Source organism: Toxotes jaculatrix, chromosome 7 (genome assembly GCF_017976425.1).
Source record: "Toxotes jaculatrix isolate fToxJac2 chromosome 7, fToxJac2.pri, whole genome shotgun sequence".
In the NCBI taxonomy this organism is placed as follows: domain Eukaryota; kingdom Metazoa; phylum Chordata; class Actinopteri; family Toxotidae; genus Toxotes; species Toxotes jaculatrix.
The window spans coordinates 8231015-8250806 of record NC_054400.1 but is presented as its reverse complement, the minus strand read 5'-3'; the positions used below and the strand labels follow the sequence as shown (position 1 = coordinate 8250806).

At 43.3% G+C, this 19792-nt stretch overlaps 1 protein-coding gene across 1 annotated transcript; it reads left to right on the top strand.

The window, feature by feature from the left end:
- Positions 1–814: 814 nt before the first annotated feature.
- Positions 815–17607, top strand: nsd3 (nuclear receptor binding SET domain protein 3). The gene is made up of 25 exons (XM_041041841.1): positions 815–939; positions 3087–3952; positions 4896–5144; positions 5255–5417; positions 5557–5711; positions 5941–6573; positions 6656–6818; positions 6917–7017; positions 7534–7579; positions 7697–7827; positions 8299–8424; positions 8541–8667; positions 8763–8963; positions 10096–10275; positions 10959–11105; positions 13661–13817; positions 14405–14607; positions 14699–14811; positions 14923–15069; positions 15168–15290; positions 15999–16115; positions 16220–16361; positions 16490–16596; positions 16716–16920; positions 17148–17607. The coding sequence occupies exons 2-25, from the start codon at positions 3131–3133 to the stop codon at positions 17423–17425; spliced, it is 4836 nt and encodes a 1611-aa protein (XP_040897775.1). The 5' UTR covers positions 815–939; positions 3087–3130; the 3' UTR covers positions 17426–17607.
- The last annotated feature ends 2185 nt before the right edge of the window (positions 17608–19792 follow it).

Below are 19792 nucleotides of genomic sequence, written 5' to 3'. Positions count from 1 at the left end.
TTTAGCTTTCGTTGTGGGGCCTGAATATTTTTGTTTGAGGGCCAGATTTGGCCCGTAGGCTGCTATTTGCTTACCCCTGCTGTCGACTTTGAATTACAACATTTGTGGTAAGAGGAAATAAAGAGGGAGAGGCTTTTTTAAAAAAAAAATTCTTCTCTCCTCTCAGCTACAGATCAGGAGAGGAGGCGTATAAAACTCAATAAAAGACTCTGGAGCAAAACTAACCACAGCAACAATTATTTCATACTGTTCACAACCTTTATCCTAGAATACCATGATGATCCTGTTAAAAAAAATCTTCTTTGTGGCTGCTTTTGGTTATTATCCTTTACCACATGCATTTCCTCTTTCATTTCAGTGTAGGCGTGACTTTTAATCCTGACCGCTAGCTTTTTTTAAAAAAAATTTATTTTATTTTTTAAAAATGTTACTATTAACCCACACTCCCCCCTAATAAAGTATACACTATCTGAAGTAAACTACACATCCCGGAGTGCTCCTGTTGACCCCTTCAGTCCAGTCTGGATGTGATTTTGGCGCTGAGCTGGAGACCGACCAGGCCTAGACTAGAAACCGGGGTGCTTTTGTTAAACCGGAGGAAGAGGGAGCTAGTGTTCGTTATTATTGTTGTTATTATAAAGACTGCACACAGGCGGGGGGCGAGAACTAAACATATCTGTCTCTAGCAGGGTTTTCACTAAATGCTCCAGTCCCTACATTGAGGAAGAGCCAAGCTTTGGGATTGGGTAGCCACCAGATAGCGTAACACCCCTCCTCCTCCTCTGTGTAGAGAATTGCGTTAAAACGAAAAGGAAAGGCCTGCGCTTTATCAATATTACAGGATTATTTTTTTTTATTTTTCTGATTTTTACCCCCCCATAGATTAAACGAGGAAGCGTTGCTGGCTGGTGTATGTGTTTAGAATGGGACACGCTGAAGGTATTGACATTTTTTTTATTTCCCTGCATCTCTCGACTCGGCATGAAAATCTGTGCTGCTCCTTTGCTCTCTCCTCTTTTAGCGATAAGCGTGTTTGCCATAGCTGCTGCCGCTGTCGATGCATGTTGTTATCCCCCCCCCCCTCCTCCGTTCTGTGTCTAACACCGACCGCTTTTGGTCGCTTATTTTCAGGCACATTTTCCTCCAAACCGCCAGTGATGGAGGTATAATCACGCCAGACAATTTGATTTAAAGGGGCAAAGGCAGCCATATTGGCAAATGAACGTTAGCCTAGCCAACATTAGCTTTCCCTTTCATCTTCTCCCATGTGTAATGGACATAAATGGATAAACAATAAGTGGAAACGTTTATCCAAGCGTGCCAAAAGACAAACGGCCGTATCCTCGTTTCGTGTTTGTTGTCTAACGTTGGAAACTGTTCACATCTTTTCAACACAATCCCTTTGATGTCAGGTAGCTTTAGGCTAACATCGCAGAAAGCTATAAGATCATTCAAGAAACATTTTCTGTCTGCGCAGTCGTTTTTAAACATAACCACTCAGTTGCACCATGATATTAATATTTAGGACACCAGATATGAGCCCAAAAATAATATCACAAGTCGATATAGGGGGCTGGTGACCGCTGGCTGACACTTTATGGATGTTTACATCACCGTTATCCACCTTCCCCGGTGCTGTGCAGCGTGAGTCTGAGCACAAATTAAACGACAATCAGTGGATTAGTTTATTCACTGCGAACACGCAAGCCTCAACTCTTTTGACCTGATTAATTCATCATTACGGATATTAAAAGTGTCAAGTATGAGAGGGCAAAACAGCCACCGGTAGCTGCTCTTTGTTTTGTTTGTGATAGCAGGCCACCATGTGTTTGTGCTGGTGAAATTAAAAAACTGACAAAATGATCTGTAGCTTGAGAAAAGAGGTACTACTCGGATGATTCATGGCCATCAAACAGGAGCATGCAAAACTTCTCAGTTCAAGTGCAAGCTGCCTGGTATTTGTTTTGTGTTTTGAGAGTAAGTTTAAGATAACTCATGTTGAGGTTGGCTGAGGACTTGCCCTGTTTTTGGAAAGAGTTTGACCATAAAAGTCCACTTATCGTCCACAGCCATCTAACACTTGGACAGCCCTGGGAGTTTATCAGGGCTTTTGACTAGCAGTCATTTTTTAATCACGGATTAATCCGCTGATTATTTCAATTTATCGATTAGTCATTTGGTCTATGAAAGAGTGAAAAAGTTCCATCCAATTCTCCTGGATTCCCCACAAGTCAACATAATTAAATTGCTAGTTTTTGGTCGAGTCATGGACTCAAACATGTTCAGTTTACTATATCTAACTGAGGTTAGATTTGACTAATACTGTATTTATTCTCTGATTGCTGCTACATGTCACATCATATCTAATGACTTCATAAAGCATCCAGGTTGGATTACCAGCCAGGCAAAGTGTGATGCTGCTCTGGAGCCCTGGCAGTTCTTTTGTTTGCCACACATGCAAATTTGTTTGCAAATACGAACTGCTAAAGCTCAACAGTAGATGGAATGGTAAGGGCATTTTTTAAGATTGTTTTTTCTAGGATTTTATTTTTCTTTTAGTGGACAGTTTAACAGTGTAGGTGCAGACACAAAAGATGCAGCGAAGGTCCCTGACTGGAATCAATCAAAACAAATTTCAGATTGTGTTATGCCTACAAGGTGCATATTCCTAAACACATTTACAGTTTGTTTAATCACATTACCACAAACCAACTGACACACCAGAGGTCAGACCGGAGGCAGGATAATCTCCTAGAAGAGGAGCACTGGTAGGTTTCTGGGCCTCTGGGCAGTGTATTATGGAGCTGCCATGTGTAGCTTGCAGTATGCATGGTACGGGATGGACACCAAAACACAAACAAATATATACACTGTGTTTGGAGAGTGGCAGTACGCGGGGTGTCAGTAGGTGCCAAACAAGGGTCATGCAGAGACTATATCTGATATATGCAATGTCAAGCTGGTGCTTCATGTTATATAATTTCTTAGTAAAGGATAAATGAGACAGTCTCAAACAAGGTGTTTGGTTGATTTTGAAAACATAGCCAAATTGTGTCTCATTTAATTACATATGTCTCTGTCAACAGGTCCAGTCAAAGAAAAAGACAGTTAAGGATGCAGGAGCCCAACAATGGATTTCTCCTTCTCTTTCATGCAAGGGATCATGGGAAATACAATTCAGCAACCCCCTCAGCTCATTGACTCAGCCAACATCAGACAGGAAGGCACCTGCGACACCGGCAGTGACCCGGGCGAGGATGGTGGTCCCTCCTACGATGCTGCCCTGGATGCAGAGTTCTCCTACCCGCCATCAGCTTCGGAGGACATGCAGCAGGTTTCCAACGGCTTCCCACCGGGTCTGGGCATGTACGAGCCACAGGCCAAGTTTTCTATGTTCTCGCAGTTCCCCAATGGCTCGGCTAATGGCTACGGGGCCATACGGAGCTACGGAGAGCATGGTCTCATGCCAGGGGAGGGGACTGTCCTGAGAGGCCCGGGTCTCCAGGAGAGACCTTTGTCTCCCGTGTCTCCTCCACTGCCCACACATCACCCACACCTTCACCACCATCATCATCACCCCCATCACCACCACCACCACCACCACGCACACCACTTCCACTCAAACCCACCTCATATACAAACCCACCCGCACCCGCAGAGTCCCCCGCCACCACCACTGCCCTCCCAGCACCACCTGTCCCAAACGCCTCACATCATGACCCACACTCTCCCCCCTCCTCCTCTATTACATCTGCCCTCCTCTAGTCCTCCCCCCTCACTTGTGGACAGTACCCCCTCTTCTCAGCCCTCTCACGCACCGTCCAACACCCCTGGTGGGGTGCTAAAGAAAACCAGCTCTCCAGAGATCAAGCTGAAAATCATAAAGACGTATCAGAACGGAAAAGAGTTGTTTGAATCTGCGCTGTGTGGAGACCTACTGCAAGAGCTGCAGGTAAAGCATGCATGTTATCTTTGCATGTTTTTATTAAGGTCTGCAAATCAACCATACAACATCTAAAGATATTGCAGATCATTGCTACAGTCAAACTTTACACCCAAATAAACAGCCAAATTAAAAAAAAAAAAGTCTAGCCTAACCTCATTCCTCACCATAACCTACTGCTGCATCTCGTGAGCTTTCTATTATTTAATATATGTTATGCCCCTGTTCATAAATGACTTAAAGCAGAATATTGTAAGATAAACCCTCTATTAATTCAAGTTTATTTATCAGAGACCAAATATAAAATAAACAAACTACTAAGACATCTGAAGCAGTGCACAGAGATATGGCAAACTGTTTATTCCCAAACCCTGGACAAGGAGAACCAAAAGTGTAATTTTCATAGTACTGCAACTAACAGTTCTTTAAAATGAAACATGCTGATTACAAGTTTCTGAAGTCCAAAATTGCTTACTTTGTATAAACAATGTTTTTTTAACCCAAAAATATTCAGTTTGCTATGACTAAGACCAAGAAAAGCAGGAAATCTTCACATTTTAGAGGCTGGAACCAGCATTTTTCCTTGAAAAATGATTTAAATAGTTTATCACAAGTTTTGCAGATTAATTTTCTGTCTCAGTCAACTATATGTTTCAGCTGTAGATACAAAGAATAGCATACCTTAGATAAAATTACTAGGCAGTGCATATTGAACTACAGGGACATTTCATAACACTAACGCTAAAAAATTCATGTGGCATTGTTAGATGGTGTGGTTTACTTTTAATCATCTTCTCAACAGCACTTAAGAAGTGGATATCTGAGGAAGATTTGATTTCAGCAGACACAAAGATCCATTTTTGAGTTGACTTTATGGATACAGCAAAAAAAAAAAAAAGTTAACTGATGTCTCACCACCGCTGTTTTCCTTTTTCTATTTTTCAATCTTCAGAAGGAGTCTCAGAAGAACGAGGCCGCTCAGATGCAGCGCAGACACGAGAGGAAGAAGGAGAAGAGGAAAAAAAGTGCGAGGCTGCAGCTGCAGGTCCAGGAACAGAGCCTGGACCAGAGCCAAACACAGGCAGGTACCACAGGCCAGACAGAGGACACCCACATCCAGCCCCAGCCGAGAGAAACACCCCCCGCCCAGACAGAGAAGCCTCAGAAGACGGTTATCAAAACTGAACCAAAGACGCCGAAGGCAAGAGAACAACTGTTCACTCTCCGTAGCCGTTTCAGTTCTTTACTAAACATACTTGTCATTTTTGGATGTTGGAAGCAGATCAGTGACTTGTTTGTGTTCATGTTTAGGCTCCAAGGGTCCATCATCCATCAGTGATCCAAGAGACGGGCTTCTGTAAGGAGTTTGTGATAGGAGATCTGGTGTGGTCCAAGGTGGGCACCTACCCCTGGTGGCCCTGCATGGTCTCCTCTGACCCTCAGATGAAGGTCCACACTCGCATCAACACCAGAGGTAAGGGAACACATCCATCAAAAAAAAAAATTACCACTCATAACTCTGTTACTCTGCCTCTTTTCTTTCACATATGTTTAAGTGTGTACGAGCATAATCGCCACAACTTGTTTTCCTGGCATTATCTGATGCTGTGCAGGTCACAGAGAGTATCACGTCCAGTTCTTTGGCAGTGTCGCTGAGCGAGCGTGGATCCACGAGAAGAGGATTGTCATGTACCAAGGGAAGCAACAGTTTGATGAGCTTCAGGCCGAGACTCTGCGCAAGACCACAAACCCTGTAGAGAGACATAAAGTACGTAAAAATGCATCTAAGAAATTTTGTCAGACTGAGCTAAAATACCATGTAGGCATTTTCATGGGATCATTTCATGGTATTGTTTTTTTTTTTTTTTTACTGTAAAGTCTCCTTTTTTAAACCATCATGGATGCCAGTGGCAACACATGTTTGGGTAAGCCAGCATTGATTGACAGAGAGTTGAGTTCTTTTTAGAAATCTGTCTTTTCAATGTTTTCTTCTCCAGCTTCTGAAGCCTATCCCTCAGCGGGAGCGTTCTCAGTGGGAGGTGGGTGTGGGCCATGCAGAGGATGCCTTCCTGATGACGCGGCAGGAGCGAATTGACAACTACACCTTCATCTACGTTGACCCCGACCCCAGTGAAGCCCCACCCAGCAAGAAACCCAGCATCGGCAGACCTGAGAAACGAAACCGGCGCTCCAGCGGCTCCATCAGTAAGAAGGAAGACGGAGGAGTGAAGTCACCAGACAGAGAGCAGCCACCGCGAAGGCAGCTGCCACGCAGACAGTGTAGTGTTTCAAACACAGACGACAGCACAAACTCCCAGGCCTCAAATGAAGAGAAGAACCAGAGAGGGGACCAGCGTAAGACCAGCTCTCCCAAACAAAACGCTGGTTGTGATGCACAAGCACAGCAGGACTCACCGCCACCAGTCAGGACCTGGAAAACAGCAGCCGCCAGGAAACTGCTGCCTCTCTCCATCACCATGAAGAGGCTGAATGTGGAGATCACAAAGTGTGACTGGCCTCTCCTACAGAAAAAAGCAGCTCCGTCTCCAAAAAAAGACACAGAAGAAGAGAAGGAGGAGAGAGTGGAGAGAGAGGCCAGGCAGCCCGATCTGGGATACTGCTCTCCTGAGGTTGGTGTAACTTTGTCAGACAGAAAAAATGTGACAAGAGTTATCCTGTAAGGTGATATTCAAATGTTGATGCTTTCAGCAGGACAGTAGAGCTAAACCTGAGCCTAGTCCAGAGGAGGAGGAAGACGGGGACGAAGGGGAGGAAGAGGTGGAGGATAGGAGAAGCTCCCCCGCCAGTCGGAGGAGTGAGGAGGGAGGAATGCAGCAGACCTCCTCTCCTGGATCACACCACAGTAGTCCACAGGGTTGGTAAAACGCAGACACTATGAATATTTGACGTGTAGAATGACACCATAAAGTTACTAAGAGACGCACGGCTTGACATTTTTTTGTGTGTTTTCAGGTTCTCAGGAGAGGAAGCTGCAGCGACGGTCAGTCAGGAGCAGGTCTGAGTCAGAGAGAGGCAACGATCCCGTCCCCAAGAAGAAAACCAAAAAGGAACAGGTATCAGTTCTCCACAGTTCCCCACATTCCCTATACAGTTTGTTCCTCTGTACTGTCAGCTATCAAATATTTACCACACACACCAAAATATTATAAGTATAAATGAAAAATGTAAGTTGGTATGTTGCTTGAGGTATCAGTGAGATAATTAAATATGATTTGGGTTCATGAGTTTGAGATGCTAAAACACTACTCAGAGGTTTGTGATATTATGAGAGAGGATTTTACAATGCTGGAAAGTTTGTCACAGCAATAGTGATATTTTCCTGCATCATGTCAGTTGTCAGATGAACAGTGCAATTACTTTGTTTGCTCATCAAGTCATCTACCAGGACATGCTTTTGAACATATTTAACGTCAGATTACGTTTTGATAAAGTTGAGCCAGATTCAATGTTTGCCTCTGTGCATGGCCTCCATTGAAGTGAATGAGGGTTTTTTTTTAAATATTTTATTAATTTGCTACCACTTCAGTCAAATTCACCATAACCTAAACTCACATTTCACCTCCTCACAGGCGGAGATGGCTCCTGAAACCACGCTGAGGACAGGTTCCCAGAAAGGTAGGGGCTCCTCCTTTCATGCCTCCTGTGAACCCCTGTGGTGGGAACTCTGTGTACTTCTAAAACTGAAATTCATCTTTTTTTTTTTTTTCAACTGCTCCCTTTGTGATCCTCTAGGTGCCAGTGAGATCTCAGATGCCTGTAAGCCCCTGAAGAAGCGAAGCAGAGCGTCAACAGATGTGGAGATGGCGTCATCTCAGTACAGAGACACCTCTGATTCTGACTCCAGAGGCCTCAACGATCCACAGGTGGGCTTAGAAAACATGTACAGAAATATCCACACACGCACAAAGAGGAAAATGCTGCATATCACTGCATATATTCACTTTGCGTGTTTGTGTTTTTTATCAATGAATTTTCAGCAATGAGCAGGACATTTTTACACTAATCACAACTTGAGCTGAAATGTATCAGTCAGATAAAAGTCAGTGACAATATTTTATTGTTTTCATTTGTCCTGTACTATTGGTTGGACCAAAGAAGACATCTGAAAATATCAGTTAGCTCTTGGGACTTGATAGAGATTTTTTTATATCTGCTGATGTGTCATGGACCAAAACATTAATCAGTTAATTAAGAAGATAATCGATATATTAGTTTCCAATGAAAATAATCATTTGTTGCAGCACTGATTACACAGTGTACCTGTCTGAATATCTACAAACTGGCTTTCTTCACACAAAACACATCCACACACTTGCTCTTTCTTTATATCACAGGGTTTATTTGGGAAGAGCCTTGATAGTCCAGCAGCAGCAGACGCAGACGCTTCAGATACTCAGTCTGTGGACTCCGGCTTGTCCCGTCAGGACAGCAGCACAGGCAAAAGAGACACCGTCTGCCAGGTCAGCGCTGCCCATGATTCATCTCTGTTACACTGTCTGTGTTCTAAAAGCTTGCAGGTAGTGAATTATATCATGTCCTCTGTGTGTTTTTTTTTTTTTTTTTTTTTTGTGTGTAGGTCTGTGAGGTGTACGGAGAGGGTTTGGTGGTGTGTGAAGGTGACTGCAACAGACAGTTTCACTTGGAGTGTCTTGGTCTGACGTCCCTACCCGAAGGCAGATTCACCTGTTTGGAATGTAGAAATGGTGAGTGAATCAGAACAAATCAACTGCATATTCACCGTCAGATTTGTTGTTTTCGACTCTTTACTATTACAGATTCTCTGTCATTCTTTTTCTAGGCAATCATCCTTGTTTTAGCTGTAAAACAGTGGGCCAGGAGGTGACGCGCTGCTCTGTGTTGGGATGTGGTTGTTACTACCATGAGGATTGTGTCCGTAAACTCCCGGGCACCACCAGCAGTCCGGGCGGAGGCTTCTGCTGCCCTCAGCACAGCTGCTCTACCTGCTGCCTGGAGAGAGATCTGCAACGAGCCAGTAAAGGTAGAACAACTACTACTTAGTATTTCAGCTTCTCTGATTACCTGTTTGAAGCTGTGGGGCAGTGAGCCAGTGCTACATCAGCAAAGTGTGAAGAAAATGTATGAACGGTTTTGTTTCACATTACATTTTTGGCCGCTCGCTGATGTTATTGACCAATGGCAATAGAAAAAAGCTTAAAAAACCAAAGGAGTGCAAGGGTCAAGGCTATGCTTCCCTGCCAGAATATGTAAGAGAGAAGTGCAAGAGGGGAGGGAAATTAGATTGAGAAAGAGATGACTGACAGAAAAAGGTGCTACTTTAGGAGGAAACCCTGCCTGAGATCTTGTGGTGCATTTCATTCAGAATATTTATGAGAAAGTCTTGCTACAAACAGTCTGTTCCGCCTCAGACTAAACATGTCCACTGAGGTGGGTCTGAGGTGAGGGGCATCTGCACGTCATAGAAGGAGAAAAATAAAGTAATTTCCATGCTCCTGGAAATGCCTTTAAGGTGATATATCCTATCTGAAAAAGGGAAGAGATGCAGTGTGTTTGCATCAAGTAATCTGTGGTTTAAAAATTAACATCAGGTGCTAAGGTGCCAACAATGTGCCCAGAAAACATTTGTCACACTGTGACACCATCACCTACAGTTTGTACCTGTGACACCAGGCAGGATTAATGCTATTTGTATCTGATTCTGACCATACCAGAAAGACTACATAATGCAACCTATTGTAACCAACATCTCACAGCCTTATAAATTTATCTTGTGACCCTTTGGACCTCTAGATTGACAGCCGCCACTGTCAAGTGTAAATTTTCAGTGTCGAGCCATGTTTTACAGTTTTCGTTGTTAAAGAACAACGAAGCAAGGAGAAAAATTACATTTTAATAACTGAAGTCTTGGCCGTCTTTGCTGCCAAAAACAGCACCCTGTGCTTGTACTTTATCCTTCTGATTTCCTTTAATTACAGCTGGATCCCATAAAGGAATTTTACCTAATTCAGCATAAAAGCTGCAATGAAATGAGTGAACCTTTTCTCTCTGTGTGTGTGTGCTGTACTGCATCAAAACTACATCACTTGTGAGCGGTTCATGAAACCTGTACCTGTTGTGAAGTGACTGACTTTCTCCCTCCGCTTCCCTCCCAGGTCGTCTGATGCGTTGTATCCGCTGTCCGCTGGCCTATCACACAGGAGACAGCTGTGTGGCGGCGGGTAGCGTCGTCCTCACCCATCACATCATGATCTGCAGCAACCACGGCAGCGCAAAGAGGAACGGCCTCCTCACCTCCCCAGTCAATGTGGGCTGGTGCTTCCTGTGTGCCAGAGGTAAGCTCTCACAGCTGTTCACACTAACAGACTTCCTCTCCGACAGCTGAGATTCAGCCGTGACCCTGAACAGACGGAGCAGACATATCCACAAGTTCTCTATTTCACCACACTCGATGATTTTTGCTTCCACCGGCCTCTAACTTCAGTGTTATGACAAACAATAAGAATAGGTTTTTCTTTCGTGCACTTCACACTAGAGCATCAACAGGACCTGACCATCCTCCATGATACTTACTTTACACATTTTACTTTTGGCTGTTTTATCTTTAATATTAGATGTTTCATGTTTGGCATTGTTGTTCATGAATAGCAGTGCTGTGAAATGTAATGTTTGTTTTCCATCACAATACTAATACTATGAATGATCCAGGCTGTTACACTGCACTCCACTTAAGAGAATGCCCTGGATGGTGATGAGTGAGAAAACACAGGATTGACCCTTTTGGTTAATGACTCCCAAGCAGTTTAGATCTTATGTTTTGTGTGTTAAACAATAAGTTGAGTGCACTGTTTGGCCTCTTAGTGTTGGGACAAACTTTGTTTTACTTGTTACTTTCTTGTGTTATAACTGTGTGTGTGCGTGTGAGACGGTGTGTTTGTTCTTTCTCTTTTTGTGAATTTTGGGTAATTTCGAGTTTGACTGCGGCTCACCCCCGTCTCTTCCTGTGTGTCTTGTGTAGGGCTGTTAGTGCAAGACCTTACTGACACCATATTAAGTTCATATGCCTATAAGTCCCACTACCTTCTGACTGAGTCAAATCGTGCTGAGTTGAAATTACCTATGATTCCCTCTCCTTCGTCAGCTACCAAAAAGAATGTTGGGAAAGGTAACTGAACAGTTTTTCTCTTTCTCCATTGTCCCACTGGTCTGTGTTTGTGTTGTGCCTGCTCCCGTTCTGGTTTAGTTTCCCCTTTGTACGCATCTTTCATTTCAAAGCCTTGAGGTGCAAAATTAATTAACTGGTTAAACATGCAGTTAATTTAAATGCAGAGTGGCGCAAAGTAACCTCAGCCAAGTTCCCTAACACATTAACAGATAACGGTGGGCCTCATGCAAGGACGTTTTTTTTTGCATTCTCATCCCAGACCTCTCTCTTTTTTGGGCATATGAGAAGTAGGATTTGCCAAACTGAACTTGTTGTCTGAACAGTCCTTTTTCACAGACATTTTGCCAAATCACAGCAGGAAAAGCACAGGTGGAAATAACAAAGTTAATTCATTTTTGATGCTGGCTCACTGTCACACTGTCATGGCCTTTGTGACACTAGAAAAGAACAAGGGGTACATCGCAGTTCCCTTATTTGATCGTTCCTTGCTCCTTGATCCCCTCTTGACCCCGAAAATGTTCTGATCTGCCATCTTGAAGACCATCCCAAAGCTCTTATTGCTGCCCTGAGGGGTGAGGAATGATCTCTGATGAGCCATGAGTGAGGACACATGAGACCGTCCTTTTGCAGAAGACATTCAGCTGAACGCCATGACTCATAAAAAGTCCGCTGTGTTGACGTCAAGTAGAAGTTCCGTGAGATGACGGTTCGCTGGAAAGGATGTCTCATTTCTCTAAAAACAGATTTCCTTGTTTCCTTGCATCTTCAGTGGGTGGGACTAAGACTCAAGGAAAAGACACAAGTGAGGAAAATGTTGATGCAACTAAGGACATTGAGATGTACCCAGAGCCATTTTAAGGTTATTAGAAACACCTATGGTTTTCCTGCTATGACAGGCTGAAGTGTGTGCTTGTTTCATCCTGAGGAATATCACCAATTCACTGCACAGTCTTTAGCATAATTGATGCCCACAAACTGCTGTATAAAACTGTCTGCTCCATTTAATTTGTGGGCAACTTTTATTCAAGAATGAAAAGAAAAGCTTCCATTCCTCCTGCTGGAAATCAGCAGACAAAAACACAGCACATTTAAAAGTCGGAGCAAAAATACAGAGCAAATGTTGAGATGAAAACGATGAACTCCAGGTTTACTTACTGAGTTATTCCCAGAGCTTTCAGCGGCCATGGTCTTCTTCAGCAGGTGCATGAATGGCTCGTGAATTTCATCCAAAATCCTAATTACAAAGAAAATGGTGTATTCTACAAGTTCTCTTAAATCACTTGTAGGCGCCACTTCAAACCTGTTCATACGAGCGGTTCTTGCACGAGGCCCATTGTGAGATTGGTTTATACTGTGCATGAACAGTCAATCTGGGTACATATCTTTACATCAAAGCTGTTATAACCAAGACAAATCATTTTAAATTTCAATGAGTAAAATTTCTCTGCTGGGAAAATACAATTGGTCATTAAACCTCCAGTAATTAAACCACTGCATGATGCCCTGATGCAGGATGGCCTGGATTAGTGCAGGTTATGTCTGTGGTTTGCGGAGCTTATCGCTGCTGGAGGCGCACTGCTTCTCTGCTTCGGCACTCTGAGCTTGTTTTTGATTTGAAAGGCCTTGTTCAGCCTCACCTCTTTTTATGCTGACTGCAACTCCAATTTATTTTTAGACTGGAATTTTCAGATGAAATGACATTTTTTTTGCTTCATTTTCTTGAGCTTTGACCCGGCTTGGATGGAATATAACCCCAATCAGGACCAATTTTTTAAAAATTACTCTATAAAGTTGTGATATTAGTACCACATTTCATTAAGAAATGAAGAAAAACAGAACACATTTTGTAAATGGTAATGTTATAAAAGTATCTGATTCCATGCAAGCTGGTCTGTGCAGGATGCGATATGTGTGATGGGAAAAGTTTGCTTTACTGGCAGGACTGCATGCCTGCTTTTTGCCAGTAATTTGTTACTTGAGTATAACCCTGATTTGTTGTTAACTTGCTGGCTGATTTTTATTCCTGTGCTGCCGCATGTGTTTCCCATAGACTGGTCTTGGTACAGTGCTCTGAATCTGATTGCCAGACATGCTGTAACTGCTGCAGTAAAAGTTGTAACCGACCTGAGAATCACATGTAGGGGTTTCCAAACATTTTCATTCCTTTTCATGCTGTATGGCCACCACAGGAGCTGTCACTCAAACAAAAAGCTCCTGGCTTTAGTTTTTCATTTCAGAATAAATGCCAGATGTTATTCTACTAGATTTAGATTACAAGTGTTGTCCCCTGCAAGGACAGTATTTTCATATCACTCAAAAAGTTGAAAAACCACGACTTGATGCTGTATTGTAGGGTTTGCTCTTCGGCTTCAGTTCAGTATTTGTGCTTTTTTTTTTAGGCTTGTCTGCAAATGAGATTCAGAGTTTGTCCAGGTTTTAAGGTGCATCACCTAATCATACACTCCTCCTCTCTTTGCATACCCATTTCCCACAACGCATGCATACACACACACACACACACACAAACACACATGTGTACACCCATACAAATGTAGGAGGCAAGTTGCTGTGCTGCGACTCATGCCCAGCTTCCTTCCACCCGGAGTGTTTGGAGATGGAGATGCCGGAGGGTGCGTGGTCCTGCAGTGATTGCAGGGCAGGGAAGAAACCTCACTACAAACAAATTGTCTGGGTCAAACTGGGCAACTACAGGTACGCAGCGATCACTGATTATAGACTGCTGAGGGTTGTCCAACTGTCAGTTTATGGTACGGTTACATTTAAAGGCAAAGTCTGGTGATGTTCTCTATTTTTCTTGTTAACAAAAAATTCAATGAAAAAAATTAAACTAACAATGAATTGATTAGACCAACAAGCTTCACCTGTGTGGACAAATTCCTATACAGCTTGTTCCTCTGTCCCACAGAGCTCCATTGTTGTCCAAAAACTATTAAAAACATATCAGTGAGCTTCACTGTTGCACTACGTGACATGTCCCTTCATTACAATGAACATTAATATTTATGCCACAGTTTATATTTCGCTGGCATGGCACCAGACTGAACTGTGGTAATGGGACACAAATAATGTCTCTTCCATTTAAGAAAAATAATTATGTCTCTGAAAACAGCATTTCCATTCAGCCAGACATGTAGCTCTTATGGATCAGAGTTCAGCACCTACTATGTACCCTATGTACATTAAATCTTATATTTCAGTTATTCAGTGCTTCCTCTGTCCCAATTTTTCTCTCTCATTTTCTTCCTTTTCTATATGAACAATGTCCTGTTTTCTTGCAGGTGGTGGCCAGCGGAGATCTGCAACCCTCGCTTGGTGCCATCAAACATTCAGAGCCTTCGCCACGATATCGGTGACTTCCCTGTCTTTTTCTTTGGCTCCCACGACTACTACTGGATCAACCAGGGCCGCGTCTTCCCCTACGTGGAGAATGACAAGAACTTTGTCACGGGTCAGATCAACATCAACAAAACCTTCAAGAAAGGTAATTGCTTTCTAGAGAGTTTTGTCCTACGTTATGTCGAATCTGTTGGGATTTCATCCCTCAACGCTGTGATGTTGTTGGTGTGTTTTAGCTCTGGAAGAAGCAGCCCGGCGGTTTCAGGAACTTAAGGCACAGAGGGAAAGCAGGGAGGCTCTAGAGCAAGAACGCAACTCTCGCAAACCTCCGCCCTACAAATTCATCAAGGTAATGTCATTTTAATTTCTCACTAAAGACAAATAACCCCAAACAAAATTGTTACATTCAGTAAGTCTTTAGCGTTTTTACTTATTCTGTGGCTGTGATTTCTTGTGCTAGTCCAACAAACCAGTGGGGAAAGTGCAGGTGCACGTAGCTGACTTGTCAGAAATCCCACGATGCAACTGCAGACCAACAGATGAGCATCCTTGCAGCCTTGACTCTCAGTGTCTTAACCGCATGCTGCAGTACGAGTGTCATCCACAGGTCTGTGTGCATATTTTATTATTATTATTGTTTGTTTGGCGAATTTCTTGACCAAAATTGTCCCTCATAACTTCTTACCTTTATGTTGTTGTTGTCAGGTGTGTCCTGCAGGAGACAGCTGTGAGAACCAGTGTTTCTCCAAGCGGCTTTATGCTGAAACGGAAGTGATAAAGACAGACGGCCGTGGCTGGGGTCTCAGGACAAACCAGGCTCTCAGGAAGGTGCGTGTTGAACTTAAAGTCCAGTCCTTTCCCCCAAAACAGCATCAACATCTCTCTGTAGAGCTGTACCTGTGCTTATGCTTCTGTCATAGGTACCTACAGCGGTACCTGTTAATCCTTTGCATCGACTATAAATCCAGCATTATTCATTTGTATTTACTTTCATCTTAAATGTGAACTGAACTAATCCTAAATGATGAATAATTTGACTATCAAGCTTTTGCTTGATATTATAGGAAGCTTAACCAGCTTCCTATAATGTTAACCAGTTTCCTAATGTGACATAACCATATATTCAGACATTTAAAAGTCAAATTTGATATCAGCAAAGAATATCTGAGAAAAGGAATGAGACATATTCAAAAGCACCACTGGCTCAGCTGAGCTGACACTGCACCCTTAATAGACCAGCCAAATAGTTCCACAAACAAAGTCCCTGAAACTACAAAATTAGGAAGTGCAGCTTGTGTCTCTTGCCACACGGCATGGGGTCAAGAGATTCTTCAGTTGGCTGTATTGGTAACGCAAGGAGTCAAGGTTTGCATAGAATCAAAATCAAATCAAAAACACCTTAGGGACACATTGACCAAGAATCAAAAAGTGATCAGTATGTCAGTCACAGAAACTGATTCCTGAAGTCTTTTTAAATACGTGTGTCTGTGTAATCCTAAAACAGTGTACAAATGGGACCTTTGTTGTTTTCTTCAGGGTGACTTTGTTACAGAGTACGTGGGAGAGGTGATAGATTCAGAGGAGTGCCAGCAACGAATCAAACGTGCCCATGAAAATCATGTGACCAACTTCTACATGCTCACCCTCACCAAGGTAACATCGGTGACACTGATAAGCACTGCAACACTGTTCAGAGGAGAGACCTCCACCAAGCTTTTTTAAAACTGCGATGTCTAAATATCCGTCTCACTTCGCAGGATCGTGTGATAGACGCCGGCCCAAAAGGAAACTCATCTCGGTTTATGAACCACAGCTGCAGCCCAAACTGTGAAACCCAGAAATGGACCGTAAACGGAGATGTTCGCATCGGACTCTTTGCCCTCTGTGATATTGAGGCTGGTGGGTTCACATGAAAACACAACACACATGCTTACAAATATTGTTACGTTCCTACATCTGTGTTACATGCACTCAGAGCAAATTAGATGATCCATTTGATATGAATCTCATCCCTGGTGTTCCTGCAGGCACGGAGCTGACGTTCAACTACAACCTGCACTGTGTGGGCAACAGGAGAGCGTCCTGTCACTGTGGATCAGACAACTGCTCTGGATTCCTCGGGGTGCAGCCAATGGTGAGGACATTTACCTATCCTCGCGCTGAATCCAATTCTACTTCCAAACCTGAGAGCAATCCTGGCTTTGGCAGCTGTGTTTGATAACCATTTCCTTCTTTTTGTATCGTTTCCTCCAGAGTGCTGTGGGGATGGAGAAAGAGGAGAAGGCCAGGAATGCCAAGCTGAAGCAGAAGAAGCGGAAGCTGCGGCCGGAGGGCAAGCACACACACGAGTACTTCTGTTTCTGCTGTGGAGAAGGAGGAGAGCTGGTGATGTGTGACAGGAAGGACTGTCCGAAAGCATACCACCTGCTGTGTCTCAACCTCACTAAGCCACCATACGGTAATGACAGGACGAGCAGATTGTATGTGTGCGCAGGAGTTGTGCTGGAGATGCACAAAGTTAAAATCTTGCTGATAAATATTTTTTGTGTTCTGAGGTGACGCATTTGTATAAAAAGCACTGCTTTATCAGCACTGATGCTGAATTGTTAGTTAAGTACCCCTGATTGGGAATCCCCGCTCTGATCCTCTAAATATCTTCATAATCTTCTCTTTTCCTGTCTGCAGGACGTTGGGAATGTCCATGGCATGACTGCAGTGTTTGCGGCGCCCCAGCCTCGTCTCTCTGTGACTTCTGCCCCCGCTCGTTCTGCCGGGATCACGAGGTGGGGGCGCTCACCGCCTCCTCCCTGGAAGGTCGCCCGTGTTGTTCCGGTCACAACCCCCTCAGTCCCCTGGGTTCCAACTCCAGCTCGACCCAGCCGCTCCACTCAGCTCTCAGCCCCGTCAGGGTGAAGGAGGAGACGGAGCCGGAGACGGAGCCGGGCCAGCAGGCCGCAGAGTGACACCGCAGCTCCCTCAATACCTCATTCCCTGTAAAGTGCGCTCCTGTTGGCCTCCTGGGGCTGTGATTCACCTCTGATCTGAAGCAGTGCACTACAAAAGGGAATACAGTGCTTTTTCACCAGTGCGATGGCTGCTACTCAGAGCCGAGACACACCGATGAACACTGCAGAGCGACTGGAGTGTCGGCGTGGGAAGTGACCTGGCATCATGGTGTGCCGTTTATCCTTCTCTCTTGCCATGAAACACCACTACTAACGCTCTCTACAGCTCGCCTGCGCACATCGGAGGGCCCAGACCACCACCTCATTATGTTTCTTTTTTAAATTTTTTTTTTTTTTTTACAGCTGTAGAAATTTTAAGTGTTGTCACGTCGTCAGTTACCGGCACTTTGAAGAACTCATTGCGTGAGGTGGAGGGAGAGAAGGTAGAGAAGAGGAGGAGGAGATGTATGGCTGAACCTCTTCACCACCATGCTGCTCCTCTCCTTGTTTACCTGCTGTAAGCTGTGGTTGGCATCTCAAACACAGGGTGGCTCCACAGAAACGAGCCAGCCGTTCTCCATCACTCCTGACGTGATCTCTCATCGTATTTATCTCCTCTTCTTCTTGGAAAAAAGGAGGGGGGAGAATGACCGATTTTGTGCAATTTTTTCAGGACCACACTACATTCCAACCTTCCTTAAATATGGTTTTAATATACTTATGGGTATAGATGAATATAATTATATACAGTATCTATGTTTGTTAATGTTTACAGACAGATTCTCTCACTTCATCTCAGTGAGTGGTGTATTATGTTTGTTTGTTTAGGTGTTAAGCATTACGCAGACCTCCTTGTGAAAATAGTCCTATTAAGGTGAAATATAATGGTATATAGTGTAATGGTATGACATTACAGAAGTACTTGTGATTTTCATATTGCCAGTCTCACTCGCCATTGTGTACATAATTGGCTCATAATATTGTAAAGTACTTAAAGATCAGGAGGGACGGAGCCTTGCCTCTCTGGTTGTTCCTGGAAGAAGGAAACGCTTTTTTAAACAAGAAGACAGATCCTTTTTATTTTCTTTTTCGATAAAAGTTCTGTTCTCACATTTCCTCCGAACAGTTACTGTTATTTGTATTGTAGATGGAGGAGCCCAGCTTGTGATCACTGGTGCTGTCTTAAAGTATTGTTAACCAGCCTTAAGTTTGATTCTGGCTGTAGTAACTACTGTCCAGATGCAGTCCATTTCAGTAACGTTGTGTACTGTGACCGCTTCGATGCTTGTTTTTATTTTTTATTTTTTTCCTTCCGTTTGTTGTTTTGCCAAACTTTTCTGAAAAGCACTTTCACACGGCTTGTTGCTACACGATTTAGCTGGGTCATACATATACAGAAATGTATATTAAAAGAACATATGACAAGTGTTTCAAAATGGATACCTCTTCTTGTAGTAACGTCGGAATTTAAACTGTGTTGTAACTTTTTTCCTCTCGGTCAGAAACGTGGTGAGTGCTGGGCGGGGTTTTTTTTTTTTAGTTTCTTTGTTTGTTTGTTATTGTTTTTTAGGAAAGTGGCCTAAAAGCTCTTGTTTTGTTTTTTTGGCACAAGTAGAAATGACTGCCAGCCTGGCTTCGTATAAAAAAGTCCTTGGTGTCCTCAAGAGGCACTTCTTCATTTTCCACCTGGAGAACATCCTCAAGGCTGGGCTTTATATAAAGACATAATGGTGTAACAACAGCCCAGTCCAGTATAATGTACAAATACAAACTTCTGTACAGTGTTTTTAATCACTCATCTGTCAAATCCAATTTTTTTGTATTTATTGCACCACATTTTATACCAATTTCTTTTTCAAGCACCAGTACAGTAATTTGTCTCCCTCTCCACCACGGTGTAAGTGAAATAGACTATTTAAAAAAAACATGGGGAGTTTTACATATTAAATCTGTATCTAGTCATTGCATATGTTATGTTTTTTGGTTTTTTTTTTTTTTACATTTGGTGTAATGATTCCACATTTGGTAACAGCCGCTGCTCATTGACCTGTATCGTGACTCACTGTAATTGGTGTTAAAAGCGGTGTGAAGCAGTTCAATATTGGAATGTAAAGTTTCCGTTTCAGAGCGGTTTTTGTGCTGTTTAAACCTGGACTCAAGTGATCATCACAGGAGGAAGCTTTTCTGTAATCATGCCTCAGCCTTTTTTGCTTGTGATTCTTCTCTGATCACACAACTGTTTGTTTGTGTTTTTTCTTCCCTTAAAAGATTTTTTTTTTGTTGTTGTTAAAGCCTCCCGCGGTGGTCGGCGTTACAAGCCAAGCCACAGGGTGAAAAGGTGCCAATGTTTCCAAGTCATTTCAGTTCATTTAGGGTCTCTTTGAC

What these genes read in the sequence shown, in the direction of transcription:
- nsd3 (XM_041041841.1), top strand. Translation starts at nt 3,131, where the DNA reads ATGGATTTCTCCTTCTCTTTCATGCAAGGGATCATGGGAAATACAATT. An exon ending in CTGTTTGGAATGTAGAAATG is followed by an intron (nt 8,668 to 8,762) that starts GTGAGTGAATCA and finishes TTCTTTTTCTAG; the next exon opens with GCAATCATCCTTGTTTTAGC. An exon ending in GTCAAACTGGGCAACTACAG is followed by an intron (nt 13,818 to 14,404) that starts GTACGCAGCGAT and finishes GTTTTCTTGCAG; the next exon opens with GTGGTGGCCAGCGGAGATCT.